General features: G+C 42.3%; 1 protein-coding gene and 1 long non-coding RNA gene across 3 annotated transcripts in view; one reads left to right on the forward strand and one right to left on the reverse strand.

Annotated features, from left to right (window-relative positions):
* The window catches only part of LOC127588116 (uncharacterized), a 56870-nt gene that overhangs the window by 16965 nt on the left and 22959 nt on the right, over positions 1-16946 (reverse strand). The window contains exon 3 of the long non-coding RNA XR_007958979.1: positions 493-636. This is a non-coding gene — a long non-coding RNA (uncharacterized LOC127588116). The remainder of the gene's footprint in view (positions 1-492; positions 637-16946) is intronic.
* LOC127588105 (moesin-like) lies at positions 1382-15568 on the forward strand. Of its 2 annotated transcripts, XM_052046671.1 has the most exons (13): positions 1382-1764; positions 9418-9501; positions 9775-9870; positions 9962-10236; positions 10348-10431; positions 11016-11162; positions 11258-11354; positions 11436-11599; positions 11840-11970; positions 12043-12203; positions 12287-12379; positions 12524-12754; positions 13953-15568. In XM_052046671.1, the coding sequence occupies exons 1-13, from the start codon at positions 1753-1755 to the stop codon at positions 14115-14117; spliced, it is 1740 nt and encodes a 579-aa protein (XP_051902631.1). In that variant the 5' UTR covers positions 1382-1752; the 3' UTR covers positions 14118-15568. The 2 variants fall into 2 exon arrangements, with proteins under 2 accessions (XP_051902631.1, XP_051902632.1); XM_052046672.1 differs by lacking the exons at positions 1382-1764; positions 9775-9870; positions 9962-10236 and having other exon boundaries at positions 9443-9501.

Consider the following 16946-nt stretch of genomic DNA (forward strand, 5'->3'; position numbering starts at 1 on the left):
GCAGTGGTTGCATTGGATAGTTTGGATGACTATACGACGCACATTTTTAGATTACAAGCCCTGCGCATCGCTTTCTATTTGTTCATTCCAGAGACGTTTTGTTCGATTGAATGTAAAGGGGGTTGTGAAACGCTAATGTTCTTGCAAAATCCAATGTTTTCGATGTGGCGAGGAAGTGTGATAGCCCAATGTGAGCTGCATGTTAAGAAACCAGTACAACGACATCATTTTGCTTCTCGACCTCTGAGGAAATCGTGTCATGAATCATCCCTCTGTATCCTCAAAGAGAACTAGTCAAAAAGCCACAGGCCATTGTCTTCTATGATGAAGCATATTTTTGAAATCGGTGAAACATCTTCTGCCTGTTTAGCCCTTTCTATAGGATATCTGACTTGGAAGCAATCTGGATGGATTAGGCTGGCCTTTTCCACGTTACCCCAAAAATATGATAGGTCAAGTGAAGCCAGAAAAGCACAAGTTTAATGATTTTACCTCCTTTCGCTGCTGCATGCTCTCGCTCACCACATTGTGGGCCCACATGAACATTTCTGCTGTGGCGTCTGCTGGCGTGTTTTCCGTTATTCCAGTACTGTTGGTAATGTGGGGAAGGCAAATGACTCCCCTTTTTTCCACTGCCTGTATAAAACATTAGAAAAAAAGTACTTCTTACTGAAAGTAATTGTTATTTCTCTTTTAGCTGATGTTTTATCTCTGTAGCTACTGAGGTCAGCCTACCATTTCAGTCCAGACGAAGAATTTATAGTGTAGATGGTACGTGCAGAAATACAGAAACAACTACGATCTGCTAATGTTTAAAATGAGACTATACATCAAAACCTTTGCTAGCAGTTTTAATACTGCAAACTCCCCCTTTACGTTTTATTTCATAATGTACTGTACATCTTTTTACGATAAACACTAGGGTAGTGTAAAAAACATGCCAAGAGAGTATTTAAATTGTGTATTTCTATATCATGGATGTCATTTGTAGATGGGCTGGGCTGGAACATAAAGCCCATGATGGACGGGATTATTGTAATTAACGTTATTTGTGAGACAACACTTAATACAAGATATATTTCGTGATCCATCACGGAGGTTTTTTCAGGTGTGGGGGGGGGAGTGCTTTAGGATAGGATGTGCTTCAAAGTTTTTATTTGAGGCCCCCAGGTGGTATTCATCACTCTAGCTTCATTTTTGTCAAAAAAGGCTTTTGACACCCCCCCCCCCAAAAAAAAAACGAGTAAAACGCAGAGGTAGAAGGAATAAAAGTACAGACTGTAGCCTGCCTGACAAAAAAAAAAGCCAAGAGAGTGAATGTGTGCGGCCATGATGATGCAGAGGCAGCAGGCGGAGTCTGCGGGCTCCAACTAAATCAACCCAAACCAAACCGAGCTTCTCCTTCTTTCTGTCTGGCTTCTGTCCTGTCATCGGACTGGGTGTGGTTAGATAGTCCGGGTACCGTTAGCAGGAAATCGAGCTTTCGAGTCCGTTTCTTTTGACGAGTGCCACACAAAGAATAATATTCCCCTCGAAAGTTCAGGAGATTCTTGTTATTTTTTGTGCGTTTAAATCGAGCTAACAAGTAATAGGACTCGTTTTGGACAGGAAGGCGTTTCACTGGCGCCGTTGTTCTGATGGGAAAAAGTTTTCTGGTGGTTTCGACAACCGCTCGTCTGTTCTATTAGTCCCTGTTTGTTTTTTCTGCTTGTTTGTTTTCTTCTAACCCGAACCGGACCAACAAAAGACAAGATGCCGAAGACGGTAAGCTTGAATGAACGTAACTATTCTTATCTTGCAAACATCTCGTTATTGCTCACAATTAACAGAATCCTACGAAGATATCTGACCAACACCGGTATGTGATTGCTGTTTTGTGGTGTGTATTATTTATTAGGTGCTTCGGCTGGTTAATTGTAGTCTTTTTATATTAACGCGACGACACAATACTTTCCGTTAGGAGAGTGCGCGTGCGCGCTCCCGCCCCAGTGCCTCTTCAAATGACCGCCTTAAATCACATCTTTCATGGAGGCCTTGAAGCTACTTTATATCACAAACCCGCTTTCGAGATCTCCCCACGAGAGGCACGGTTGAGGATCCCGTCCCAGTGTAGCTTTGTCCTGGGAGAGTGCCCTCCAGTTCCCCCAACCCCTCCCCGGTCGCCATAGAGTTCGTGTTTCCGGAGGCCTCCACATCCAGCCAGAGCTAGCTAGCGGGTTAAGAAGCCGAGATTGGAGCTGTCAAGCCGGCCCAGCTGTGTGTCCTTCAGCCCCGGCACTTACTGCATGAAAAGATGTTTTTAGAAGTGTTATGGGTGACGTCATATTTCATTCACTTTAGCAATCCGTTTTAGCGTGGCATACCTGGGAACAATGAAGAGGACCCAGCCTCTCATTGTTGGGAGAATGGGGGGGGGGGGGGTTGCACACACACTCTTTGTTTAATTCAACCCGCATAAAGCTCATGTTTCTGAGCTGTTAGCACGTTTTGACGTATATGAGCTCAAACGTGAAATAAAAATCTTGCACACCGGTGGGACAGTAAAATTGTTATCCATAACTTGTGTTGCTGATTCTACACTTTAAATGTTTAAATGCCCATCTTTGTTTATCAATGGAGCTTTGGATAGCAACTTTAAGTTGAAATGGACAATTCACTTTAAACAGGGGTCCATAAAATCTGCAATAAACTGATGTGTCAAATGTAGACCTAGGGCCCTGTGTGCCAATAAAGCAATAACATAAAGCAATTACTCCTCCCCTTGGGCCAATTAAAATCTGATGATTGTGACATATTGTCTCGTCAGATAAATCTGACATGCCTGCATGCATGGAGTATTCCTAGCTTGAGGCGATGGATAAATATTTAAATCTAATTACTTGTCATTTGGTGAAGGGCCTTTCTATTAAACAGGCCATAAATATTTAGGCAGAAACATTAAAAAAAGTTATATGGCGTTTAGCGGTGCACTTTGTAACTGTTGGGCAGAAGCCCCCTATTTGGAAAATAACTTTTTTTTTCATAAATCACAAATTTTGTCAGTGTCACTGCCCACGTGGCTCTGTCATTTTTTAAAAAATTGAAGTTCACGAAATAACTTTAACAATACAGTTTTGAATAACTCAAAAATATGACCTTGATTTTCAGAAAAAAATAATGGTTTCGTAGATGCAAGGTTTCCGCCCAACAACAGTAATATGGTAGTTGTGTTTAATTAGAGTTTTAAGGAAGTTCCTTGGGGAAAAAATAACTGGAAAGTATGTAAGAAGCCCCGCCCTCTTTGATACAAACAGCATTAATGAAGGCAAAAAGTAAAATGCATTCACACGGGTTGTTTTCAAAGACATAAAACCGGAAGTGGTGCTTTGTCATCCACACGGAATGGTGTCAGCTGCACTCAATATATTTTATCTTGCACCCAATACAAATAGAGTACACTTTTGAAGTGAATTTGTTTCAATTGGCGTTTGAGCTTAACTTATCATCACTTCTATAAGTGAGGATTTCAGCTATTAAAAACAGTGGGAAATAAGATGCACCGGTATGAATAAGTAGGGCCATTAAACTACAAAACAATTTGAAATATTATGACAAATAAAATCTCATAGTATTAGTGGATAAAGTTACAATATTAGGAGGAAAAAGCTGGAAAGATAAGACATTTCAAGTCGTTACATTACAACAAAACTAAATGTATCGCAACATCAACACCACCATCACATTGAGCGGTTTAATATGACAAAGTCTGAAGAAATAATGACGCGAACTGAAATAAACTCTGTTGGGTTTGTGAGAGGAACAATCAGAACTTAATAATTAATATTTTAGAATGCCCATTATATAGGTATGTACATTCAATTTAAATATGAGGCATGTTCAAAGCCCAGTATGTGTTAACTGCTTTTTAGAAATATATTTAGTCTGTTTCTTAGGTGACCGTCTTTGTGCCAATTGTCTGAGTAGTGCAGCCAGAATACGGTTAGCCTCGACAACGGTGGCGTGGTTCCCTGTTTGCACAGGCTTCACAGGCCAGCTGAAGCTATTACAATGTGTTTACAAGCAATAAGACAATACGTGGTTCAATGCTGCTATGTTGTTTCGATATTCTGCTTTAGTGTTAGGAAAAAAAACAAACTGAAAGGGGACAAATATCTGATCGAGAGGAAGGTCACTGGCCGTAAATGATGGCAGAAATAACTGAGGAACAATGCTTTCGTGATGAAAAGTTTAGTACCCCCCACGATCAGAGATTGCTGTTAACTTGTGCCTCGGTCAGGTTATTTGGAAACCAGGGGAGGCAAAATACAGAAAAGACGGAAGCGAGATCATCTGACTCGGCAACAAAGTTCAGTTTTTGCCAAGTGAAAGTTGTCTTTGGAGAACTGTAGCCACAGTAATAAAAAAAACAACACAATTTAGTCAATTGTCTCAGTCTTGATGACTCGCAATGATTCCAAAAGTTGCGCCTCTCTGCCATCTTCACTCAAGTGCTTAAGTTTCTCAAGAGAGTCACGGTGTGACTCAAATGTTCTGCTCTTACATCAGTTCCTTTCTGGTAATTTCCTCGCCTGCAGCCTTATATGGACTTTCACATCACGGTCTAGCTACTCTCTCCTCCCAGCTTCCCCCAGCCTGCTCCTCACATGCCGTGCACCACTCAAGATTGCACCGGAGCACTCTATCAGCCAAGTGTCATTTTATCACGAGTTGCTGTGATTCTTTTACTGTGTCGGGTTTGAAACACTCCCAAATAAAGTCATCGTGACACATTTTCATTGGACATGAGTATTAAACGCTCATTCGGTATCGTCAACATTTTCAACCTACTGGTACCTTGTCACTCAAATATCCGTGATGGTAGAAACATTTTCTTTAAAAAAAAAAAAAGCGAGGGTATAACTTACCATTTTAGTCGTAGGTGAACAACATTGGTGGTTTTCTTGCGAAAGGGACAAACATTGAGTGTGTGTGGCTATGGTGATTTGGTCAATGGAAAGACGTGGAGGTATGCTAGCAGGGGATTTAAGGAGGCCGTAGTGCGCATAGCAGAGGAGATTAGCCGTTTGTAGAAGTAGAGGTGGTAGAAAAAGTGAATGTTTAATTGTTTTACACAAATAGTGGAATATTTTCACCTCGGATCTTGTGTGACAGTTACACTTCGGAAAGTAAGTCGTTTTGTGTTCATATTTCTAATACTTGTGCGCTAATTCACTCTACCGTAGTCCATTTTTTTTCTCCTCGTTGTTTATAGCTCACATCAAATCAAGGTTGTCGAAAGATAAGAACAAGCTTGCGGTTTTGCCAAACGTTTGTATTTATGTTCTGCCCCGGACTCAATGATACGTTTCACGCACAAGTATTTGTGAACGGTATGAAGGTAGAGTGAACATGCCTTCATGAGTTGATTGAGCAAAGTACCAGTTTGGACGGAGGGTAGAGAAGGATTACCGATGTTAACTACCTCGCCAACAAAAGGGACTTGGCTCTGGCGCTAAGAGATGTCTGAGCAGATGAATGTGCACAAGTATGTATATTTTAGGAACAATGGTCATGGGAAAGACCCCTCCTCGCTTTTGTAAAGAAAGCTCATCCTCTGTCTTTCATCCCTCCCTCTTCCTGTCTGCCAGTTTACACTCTTCAACTGGAGGGTTTCTCGAAACGTAATGCTCGGCTGCATCCAGCCCCTCAGCTGTAAACACATCTGGACTGCAGACACACAACAGTACACATAGCCACAGGGCGTTTGAACTGAGGTGGGAGGTTTCACATCCTTTTTCTGTACAACCGTTCCGACAGCTTACATAGTATGTCACACACTTTTTTTTTTTTTTTACTCATCTTCCCAACTCTGAGATCATCTACAAGTGCCACGAGCCTGAGCAAAAAATATATATATTACAGTATCTACACCGTGTTGTTAAATACATTATTGGCTGGTTTGTTAGTCAGTAGGCTTACGCCACGGAAGTTTGTTGAGGGGCAGCCGATTGACCAAGAAAAAAAACTCATATCAATAGAGAATCACTCATATCGATGAGAATCTGCATCAAGGCATGGAAACGGACAGTACGAACTGCGTTCAAATAGTTTTTTTTTTTTTTTTTTTTGCACTACCTCGCAGACAACTCAAAAACCAGTCTATGTCTCAATTACTTTTGGATGTTCACTGTGTTAGAGTTCACATCATTGTGAAGATATGTAGCGTAGGTTTAATATGAGTAATTAGAAGGCGGCTACATAGTTTTCTCAACATATCATTTGTACTTTGGGATATTGTGGCCGTCTACATCATGTTTATGGTAATTTATGGAGCGATTACTGTTTTTGGGATGACACGTCAATAGGGAAATGAGATTTGAGCTGCGAGGCTCTCTTAGACATTAAGTCAGAGTAAAGCAAACACCGCCATTAAAAATGCCAATGTCACAAACGTTTCAGTATCATTAGACACTGTCGTAAGATGGTGAAAGTATTATTTTGGAAGTGTATGTTGTGCAGTTGCCATGGTGGGAAAATGAGGTTGAACGCATGGAAACATGGCACGTGGGTCGACAGGGCGCGGGTGAGCGTGCGCTAAGAATAGTGTAGGCGGCACACCCTAACACAAGCAGAGAATGTAGCCGCGTGCTTCCTTTTTTTTCTCATGCAACGTTAGTCATTCGGGCTCAGGAAATGAAGTGGCTGAAAGTCCAGCCGAGTCATCGCGAGATGGAATGAGATTTCTAAAATGGTTTTCTTATCGACATCTTGGTTCTTTAGACTTGGAATTGTTCTCAAATTTGTTAAGGCAAGTGCAACTTGGAAAAAAAGACCAACATTAAAAATACAGTAAGCGTAGTAGGCCGTTTTATTTCCTGTCAAGTATAATTCATTCATTGTAAGCCACTAATGTAATGCTGTGCTTGAATTAAAAAAAAAAACTTAAATTAATCAATGAACGAGCTTTGCACATAAATGTTAAATTGTACCTAAGTAAATGTTTGAAGACAAACGGTCCTAAAAGATTCAATGCAAATGGAGTGTACTTAACAAATGTACAGTACTAGTTTAAAAAAAAAAAAGAACGTTTTAACGCACTCTAACATTATGCACAGTTTGAGCATTTCATTCCGTGATTATTTTGTCTCCCACTTGAGGAATCCTGCGCACCACAAGCGGTACTCCCCGATCTGATTCTAGACCAGTCTGCCTCAACTGGCAGACCGCGATCCACGACCGGACCGCCGACCTCCTCTGTCCGGACCCTCGGCAAATTGTATAAAATAAAAAAATATGAAGTGATTTTTACGTTATACATTTTATATTTTGGGACTATAATCTGCGCATTACCGCGATCGCTTGTTAAAATTATCTGTTGTATTCTTTGCGCGCACTAACAGATGTAATGCAGAGGACCGCAGCAGCGCGACTTTGTGTGTATAATGTTTGACTAACTGGAGACCCTGGCTGAGCAGGGCATGTCGGCGATAACGATGCGCTGATTGGCTCCTCTGAACTGAAGGTGTGACCATACATAAGCGTCAGCACGCGTCTATCCCAATACACACGCATTCAAAATGGATCATTGTGTCATGAAACAGACGCATGCGCGACGCCACGGTGTGCTCACAGCTTCAGCCCAGGAGAGCCGCACACAGACAATTAGACAAAACGAATCGTGGGAGGTTTCGATTGTGTGCAGTTCTGCTCCCGTCTACCCGCGGATCTTTGCAGCTGTTTAACAGCACCGCAACATGGTAAATGAACATCATAATGGCGTCCTCAAATAATATTTGCATGCCTCAGACATTGCATTCACCTATAGTGGAAGAACAGCACTGCACATTCCTGTGCTCCCTTCTGTCAGTGTTTAAAATGGTTCTTAACTCCTCTTCTGATATATTTTTTTAAGTGATTTCAGAGTGGATGTGAAAAGGGGAATTGTACAAATGAAAAGGATATTTTTGTTTTCATGTTTAGTATTTATTTTGGTAAAATTAGTATTTTGTTTTGTTTTTGTTAAATTAAGGGAAAAAAGACGACTACCGTTTAACAAAGTTAAAGTAAAAATGTCTTATTTCCCTAAAAGGGCTATTTCTATTATTAAGCAGGCACAACTTAACAAAATAAAAGAGTTCCTGTGCCTCAACACAATACCTCTCATTATTTGCTGTGTACTGGCAAAGTGAATAATTGTTATTTTCATGCACCCCATTATTGGTTGGTTGTGAGGAGTGTTGATTTGTATAAGCTTGGCTTTACCATACTAAATGGGCATATAGCCCTGCTCCCCATGACCGCCGTGCATGGGATCCGACCTTGGTCTTATTAAAAAAAAAGTGGACCTACAGCATTTCTAGTTGAGGACCACTGTTCTAGACGCTTCTGTCGCTCCTTGGCGTCGACCCAGATTGACCGACAAACTAACTGCCGGCGATGACAGGAAGTGACAGACGGGCAAGTGTCCTGAGCTGTAAATGGGGTTCTGCTGACATGAATGGGAAAGAAGGCAACACTCTCGTCAGCCCCTACTAGTGGGAAATAATGCGCACCATTGTTGTTGAAGGCAGGCGCGGGCCTCAGCCTGCTCAGTTATTTCCCAACAGGCGTGTGTGCTGCCTTTTTCATCATCACCAAGTGGGCAGAGAAATGAGAAACTGCCAGACAATCGGTTTGCTGATTCCAGGCTAAATATAATATTTGTATGACCTCGGCAAGTTGGAATTAATGCAGGAGACACACGCTATTGATTTCTTTTTTTCCCCCGTTCCCTAACTATTACAAGTTCAACGTCACATCACTGCTGCAAAAGCACGGGGAAAAATGTCTGACTTGATTAAGGCGGTGCTTACGATACATTCCGCATTCCTGTTTCAATATCTGTTATGAGTTCAGTGCATTCTTGACTTGAACAGGAAGTTCCCCGGTGGTGTACGAGTATGTACTTGGCAGACCGCAGAGCAGCGAGCTGACTGCTTGACTGCTTGGTACATGACAGGAAGTCGGCCGCTCTCATGAGGGTGCAGCGGCCAAAGGCTTTGCAAGGTCTCACCACCAGAGGATGTGGTTACTTCCTGGAGATAAGTTCCATATTGAGACCCGCTAGACGGGCGCATGGGCTTTCATGGAGTCGAGTCGCAGGAAAAAAAATAGAATTATTCATTACACAGTCAGATGGGGGGTGGGGGGGCTTGTCCACCGTTGAGTGTTCAGTTAAGGCTTAAGTAAATGTCCCCGTCTCATCACTGTTGATTTTCTATTGATTCCAATTACAAAGACATTCAATTGTTTCATTTGACCTGACCAACGTGAATATGAAATTAACAAAAGTATGCAGTGGTTCTAAATGATGCAGTGGTTTCTAAAGGAACCTTCATTTCCATGTTATATTATTGTCATTTTCCATTGTTCATTCATTCCATTTGTTCTTGACCCTAGATTAGTGTAAGAGTCACCACAATGGATGCGGAACTGGAGTTTGCCATTCAGCCCACAACAACAGGAAAGCAACTCTTTGACCAGGTAGGACACGCATTAAAATAGTCATTTGGTTTTGCCTCCGGTCATACTACATAACGTTGGCAATAACGATACAAATGTCACATGTTTCACCTCTACTGAATGATATTAGATTTATACCTTACATATACATTTTTTTGGTTGTAGTTGACAGGTGCGCATAGACGGTCTCCCAAAACAACACGCCTATTGTCGACTTTTAAAATACCTGTTAGAGAATGTGTTAACAGTTTAGGGATTTTTAAAAAATATATACTGCATGTATATTTTTTTCAGGTTGTTAAAACAATTGGGCTGCGGGAGGTTTGGTACTTTGGACTCCAGTACCAGGACACCAAGGGTTTATCTACGTGGCTCAAGCTCAATAAGAAGGTGAGCGCTCGATTGATTTCCTGTCTTTGTCGCTATCGAACGGCAGAGTGAAATATTGCACCGACATTATATTCGACTTCTATCGTTTCAGGTGACCGCCCAAGATGTGCGGAAGGAGAGCCCGCTACTATTTAAGTTCCGTGCCAAGTTCTTTCCCGAGGACGTCTCAGAGGAGTTAATCCAGGATGCCACCCAGCGGCTTTTTTTCCTGCAGGTGAAGGAGGGAATTCTAAATGACGATATCTACTGCCCCCCGGAGACGGCCGTCCTGCTGGCTTCCTATGCAGTGCAGGCCAAGTACGCTGACTACAACAAGGAAGTCCACACACCAGGCTATCTATCCAACGAGCATCTGCTCCCTCAGAGGTAATTCCGACCGCACTAATTCGTTGATCGACGAGACGAGCAGTGGTCATCTGGGGTTCGGATCAGCCACTTTAGACCTCTGCGTGACCTCTTACCCACTTATGTCGACAGAGTTCTGGACCAGCACAAACTTAGCAAGGACCAGTGGGAGGAGAGGATTCAAGTATGGCACGAAGAACACAAGGGAATGATGAGGTAATCTCCGATCCTCCTCCTTCTCGGTCTCATAAGATAAGAAGTTCCCAGCTCATTATACGGGTTACTAGTTTTATTTGTACTGTTCGGCCAAACTTTATCTGACTCTGCCTTTTCTCCTTTGTATGCCTCTTCCAGTGGCCCGGCGTGACTTTTCAAATAATAACACTGGCCAGGACCCAGAGGTCACGATAACACTTTTCATGGCTCATGTTTTCTTTGAGTCGTCATAACCTAGCATAGATCTGAAATCAGAAATAAATCTCACGCTATTTCATATAACAAATGGCACAGACAGACGGCCATTTACGACAGTGGCCAACATTTATGGGGTTAGGCCATTCGATTCTCGCCTGAGGCATTTTTGACACCTAAAGTCTGCTATGTTTGGATTGAGGCTCTTCCGCGAGATCCTATTCGAGAACTACTATACAAAAGTCTTAAAACTGCCTTGAGGAACTCCGGAAGTGTCTGCGGCTTGCTGGGATCCAAAAGTTTTAAGTTGGGCAAAGCGATAAGAGATGTTTATTTCCCTATCTAGCATGACCAATCCAGTATTTCAAAACCATCGCTTGTGTGCGCAGAGAGGAATCCATGATGGAGTATTTGAAGATCGCCCAAGACCTGGAGATGTATGGAGTCAACTACTTCAGCATCAAAAATAAGAAAGGAACAGAGTTATGGCTGGGAGTGGACGCTTTGGGACTGAACATATATGAGCAGAATGACAAGTAAGCGTCTACGCGACTGGTGTTTCATACTGCCACCCGTTTTGTAGCTTTTGGGGCTCGTCATCAATACTGAAGTCTGTGTGTTTATTTCACAGAATGACGCCCAAAATTGGTTTTCCTTGGAGTGAAATCAGGAACATTTCCTTCAATGACAAGAAATTCGTCATCAAACCAATTGATAAGAAAGCACCAGTAGGTTAAACTTTTCCTTCTTCACCCATTCATTTCGCAATACCCGGCACTTAACTTTCTGTCCCTTTTTTTTTTTTTTAGGACTTTGTATTTTATGCTCCGAGGCTGCGCATCAACAAGCGCATTTTGTCTCTCTGCATGGGAAACCACGAGCTGTACATGCGCCGCCGCAAGCCCGACACCATCGAAGTACAGCAGATGAAGGCGCAAGCTCGGGAGGATAAGAATCTGAAGAAGATGGAACGGTAGCAGTCACTTTATTCACGGAACATATACAGTATTAAATTAATTGGCTATGAAGGAACCGAAACCAAGTCTCCGAACATTATGTGCATCACTACTGCGTTAATCATCTGCTTCATCACTTAATAAATCTCGCTACGCTCTAACAGTCACTTTTAGAATTGCGGTATTGTCTTCAGCTTGACAACGTTCGCTGCGTCATTCAAAGTACACTGTGAAATATTTTCTCAATGCTTTATCAGAGCTATGCTGGATAACGAAAAGAGGAAAAGGGAAGCCGTGGAAAAGGAAAAGGAGAAGATCGAAAAGGAAAAAGAGGAATTAATGGAGCGGCTAAAGCAGATCGAGGAGCAGACTAAAAAAGCCCAGCAAGGTGGGTGACCGGCCAGTATGTCGGCTAAGATGTTGTTCCGGAGTGATTTTCATGCGGCGTGATTTTGCGCAGAGCTGGAGGAGCAAACAATGAGGGCCCTTGAGTTGGAGATGGAGAGGAAGCGAGCCCAGGAGGAGGCTGAGCGCCTTGAGTCGGACCTGAAAGGCGCAGAGGATGCCAAGATGGCTCTCTTGCAGCAGTCAGAAAACCAGATGAAGAACCAAGAGCACCTGGTCCGTTACACGGCGTACAGGTTACATTGGTTTGGCGCTTTTGATTATCAACGACTCAGACAAGGATGACGATGTTGTTTTAGGCCACCGAGTTGGCTGAGCTGACCTCAAAGATTTCCCTCCTGGAGGATTCCAAGAAGAAGAAAGAAGAGGAGGCAATACTGTGGCAAGAGAAGGTGTGCAACTCGCGGATTTATCTCGCTAATTGCAGTGTGTCGATCAATCTTTGTTCTTATTACAGTGGTTGGAAAAACAACTCAATTTCGCAATACGTTGCTGTGTAATTCCATCCACCCTTAACGAGCATTCTCTGATTTCAGGCCACCATGGTGCAGCAGGACCTGGAGAAGACCAAAGAAGAGCTCAAAAACAAAGTGATGGTGGCCCATGTTCAGGAGCCGCTCAACACCGAGAACGAGCACGACGAGAATGACGAAAGCAGCGCCGAAGCCAGCGCCGAGTTTACATCTGCCGCCACGTACAAGGACCGCAGCGAGGAGGAGCGCATGACCGAGGCGGAGAAGAACGAACGTTTGCAGAAACACTTACTCGTAAGTCTCATTGAGCCAAGGCACACATTTTAGATAAGCAAAATCCCCGCCAAACAAAACAAAACAAAAAATGTCACTAAAAGTACAGAGTAGACTGAAATAATAATGATCCTGTCTCACAAATTGACTTGGTCAAGGTGAAAGCTGGGCCCGTTTAGTTGAAAACAAGGCTGTTGTTTCTGTTGTATGAGTAAGGTTAATTGTACCTTCTGCCATGTAATGGTACAACATTTAATTGTTCTGCCTCTCCCTGAAGCATCGGGCGGGGCCGGTGGGGCGCTCCGATACAGTGGCTGGGCTGTTCTGGTAACATCTTCACACAGTTTTACACCCAGCTGTTTTATCGTCTTATATGCTCGAGTCAGCAAAGGGTTGAATGTTTGGGTTATGTCATGCACGGGGAATCAAAATGTTGTTTTTAGCTGACCCGAATATATTGGCGCAGTCGACGGTATGAAACAGACTGTCTGCACTGCGCTCTAAAGGCATTCAAGTGGCACAGTTCAGAACGCCGCGTACTGGACCCTTCAGCTGGCTTCAGCGTCCACCGTGGAGCGTGTAGGCAGAACATTCGAGCAAAGCGTACTAAATCGCCAGGTGGATTTAGCAAAGGTCACCGCATACTGCAGTGGGCTGAGACCATTTTAAAACAAGAAGCACATACTTGTCACTCATCCGACCATCCATCTTCTATAGCACTCATGAGCATCCACAAAGGAAGGTCGCAGCCGAGTATCACAAATCGGAGGCAGACCTGCTATCCCCGTTCTCCTTCGAAACTCAATGAGCCAAAATATTTTCCCATTCCACTCTCATTTTCCATTGTAAGTAATAATTACATGACGAACAATTCTCGGACAGCGGTATGTCAACGCTCCTCCCGAAACACTCCCGTGACTCCCAAAATGCCAGGAAAAAAAGTCGTTTGGTTGGGCTATGAGACAGTTGAGTATTTTTTTGGCTACACCATGAAAACAGAACTTGATGCTTCAAGACGGTGGCGAAGACGCTCCTCAAATCACCTGAACCTTTTTCCTTGGCACCAAAGCAAAGTACACATTTTGTAGCAAATAACAAGAAACTGGAAAAGCTCGGCTGTCCTTTGTGCCCCTCGAGGCCTACTTGTCACCAGAATGAAAGGAAGAGGGAAGATGTTTAAGACGCTTCACTGAGAAATGTGTGCCAACTGTCGTTCCAGGCTTTAAGTTCAGAGTTGGCCAACGCCCGAGACGAGACCAAGAAGACGGTCAACGACATGATCCACGCAGAGAACATGCGGGCAGGACGAGACAAGTACAAGACCCTCCGGCAGATCCGGTCAGGAAACACCAAGCAGCGCATCGATGAGTTTGAATGTATGTGATGCGGAAGTCGCCAAGCCCACTTGACTTGGACTGCTGTCCTGCGTCACTCGAGCTCTTTCTCCCCCGCCCCAAATAAAATTATCAGCTGCAAATCATGACATGGCTGCACAAACACAGCACAATGTACAAATATGGATCTGTAAAATTGCAATTGCTACCATTTCTAACTGAATTTAGGCAAGTTACTGCTTAATAAGGGACATGTGTTTTTTTTAAGTGCATTCCTCCCTTAGGGGAGGTTTGTAGCATTTCGTTAATGGACCACATTTTCTGACACATCGAGCAAACCATTTATAATTTCATCTCATATTTCTGTCACTTCCTTGTATCCAATATGAAAAACCTGATGGCCAGTCCAACTCTGTGGCTGTTAGCTATAAATTTTATGTTTCTGCTGTACACATTCAAACTGAGTTTTCTGTTCGTATTAATGATCTCATGATGCACAGCATTTAAATACTGTACAATGTAAACAGTCGGATGAATTGATTTCGGTGGTGGTGTTTCATCTAAAGTGCAGAATTAGACAATGAATTGCTTTTCTTTTGGGAGCTAGACTGAATAAACTTGTGCCATAAGAAACTATTTTAGTTTGTAGTGTTAAATTTGAATCTGCAGGATGAGATATGATGATGCTCATCATGTTTGTCTGTAAAGGGGAAGCTTTCAAAATGGACGGAAAAAAAAGTGACCCTGAAGCGTTCATATCTGATTGGATGATTTTGGTCAGATTGTAGCTCTCACACGTACACAACATACATCAGACTTACATTTTTGAGTCTTGGGTTTCGGCTTAATATATAAGCTTTTAATCAAATAGTTCTGTTGTCAAGGCATGACCATTTATTTTGTTCAACATCCTCCAGCATGTTTTTCAAAAGTTGGTATGTTGTAATTTAATCTTTTTTTTTCCTTAATCACATCTGAAAGACTTTTTTTTTTTTGCATAATTCCCTTAACATGCACTGGAACATCACAGTATTCAATATTAACCAAAACAACAATGAGTAGTATCTCTAGTTCTTACATTTTAATATGCTGTATGTATTTAATTAATGACTTTTGTATTTTGTGATTTGGATTATTCTGATGTGATCAAATCGTGTACGGTGTTAAAATAGAGAGAAAAAGAAAACACCGAGGATATTTTTGTATCATACAACTTCAGCATCCGCAGCACGCTATTAATGAAGTGGCTGGTGGCTCTTCTAGTAAGTTGAAGGAAACAAGCAACACCCCGTGCACACCGTGTCATTGCAACAATGAAAGAAAAATCCACATTGCAGTTCTTGACAGCAACATTCCTTTTCAATTAAACATGTCATCGCCATCGTTTTAGCCTCATTTTGGCATCAAGGCACAAGAAGGGTTTTGCTTGTTTCATAGATTTGTCTCTGAAAGATGTGTTGACATTATTTTCACAGGTCAAAATAAAAGTATTATAGCAGTAGGTGTTGCTTTCTATTTTAATGTGTCTAAATGATTTTTTTACTTAGATGCAATTGCAATACAGTATTTTTCTTCAAAAAATTGCCGTCAAACAAGAATGCATTTGCTATTTTGGATACCTTTAGATGCCTTTGACAACTGAAACGAAGCTGTACTGTATGTTTTACCTGTTAAAACAATCCTTTTAAGTTTAGTCAAATCATCGTGTGAATGAGGTGACCTCACTCATGTTTGCCCCCAGAAGTTCTTTAAAAGATGAAATATGAAGGATTGAATCATAATCTTTGTCCATCTGACAGACAGTGCCTTGCCCAATTTTTGCTTCGTCTTCCTTGCACTAGTGAATAAAAGCTAGAAAAAAACGTGCTTGGTCTTGTCTTTTTTGTTTGCAACTCGCCTCTTGTTCAAACGTGTACCTTAAATCGGAACGCGCTGGTTTATAATCGGTAAATACACTTATAAAAGAGTTTTATAACTGTACATTTAAAAAAGTACGAAAGCCGCACGGCACGTACTTGACCTTTAATGTCTATGTACCTTTAATGTCTGTAGGGGCCGAAGAACGAGCACCCACCGCACAATGGCCTCCGGCAGTTTTTTTTTTTTTTTTTTTGCAACCACCGTGCTTGCAATTTTGCGATGAGCCTCACGATGGCGCCTTTAGCTCATGAGTATCGGCGATTGGGCAAGAAGAGAATTTTCAGGGGAGTGTTCATCCATACTGTATAACAAATACATTCGACCAGTAAACGTTTCTTTATTGTGCATCACACTGTATTATTATTAATCCATTTGTACTGTATTAGCTAAACATGTTTTCAACTCAGTTTAACAGTTAGTAAAAGCACGTCTTGCATTTAGTGATACAGTCCACAAATTTATCTCCAAAAAATAAATCTCACTCCTCACTCACCGTTTTGAGACTAAATACAAATAATAGAGCAGGTGGGTGACAGGTGAGTGAATAATAAGCTCGCAGTTCAGCTTCAGTCTGGTGGAAGAAATAGATAAAATAGGACGCGTCACATTGCCGCAAGCTCCTGTCACCAGAAATCCCACCAACAATTTTACTACTGTGTGAGTTCTTGAATTTAGAAATGTGGCTGCCACTCAACTGCAGCCTGTTTCTTCAGTTAATTGTTGGGGAACAACTTGATGAAAGTTCACTCCACTCTTTCTCAAGAGCGCACTTGGGAGGCATCTCTTCACCTCCTACTTCCTCTATCTTGGCCTGCTGCTGCTCGCAGAAGTTGGTTCAACTGCTTATGTGACTTGCGGCCTCAATGCAGTCATGAAGGACCGTTGTAGCGCTTAACGTTTGTGAAGACCACCAGCACCAATATGTCTAAGAGACCACCTCGCATCGTGTAATGCTTCAA

This window comes from Hippocampus zosterae, chromosome 16 (genome assembly GCF_025434085.1).
Source record: "Hippocampus zosterae strain Florida chromosome 16, ASM2543408v3, whole genome shotgun sequence".
In the NCBI taxonomy this organism is placed as follows: domain Eukaryota; kingdom Metazoa; phylum Chordata; class Actinopteri; order Syngnathiformes; family Syngnathidae; genus Hippocampus; species Hippocampus zosterae.

Excerpts from the sequence above, each read along its gene's own strand:
- LOC127588105 (XM_052046671.1), top strand. Across the intron at positions 9,871-9,961 it reads GGCTCAAGCTCAATAAGAAG|GTGACCGCCCAAGATGTGCG; the intron begins GTGAGCGCTCGA and ends CTATCGTTTCAG. Across the intron at positions 10,237-10,347 it reads GAGCATCTGCTCCCTCAGAG|AGTTCTGGACCAGCACAAAC; the intron begins GTAATTCCGACC and ends TTATGTCGACAG.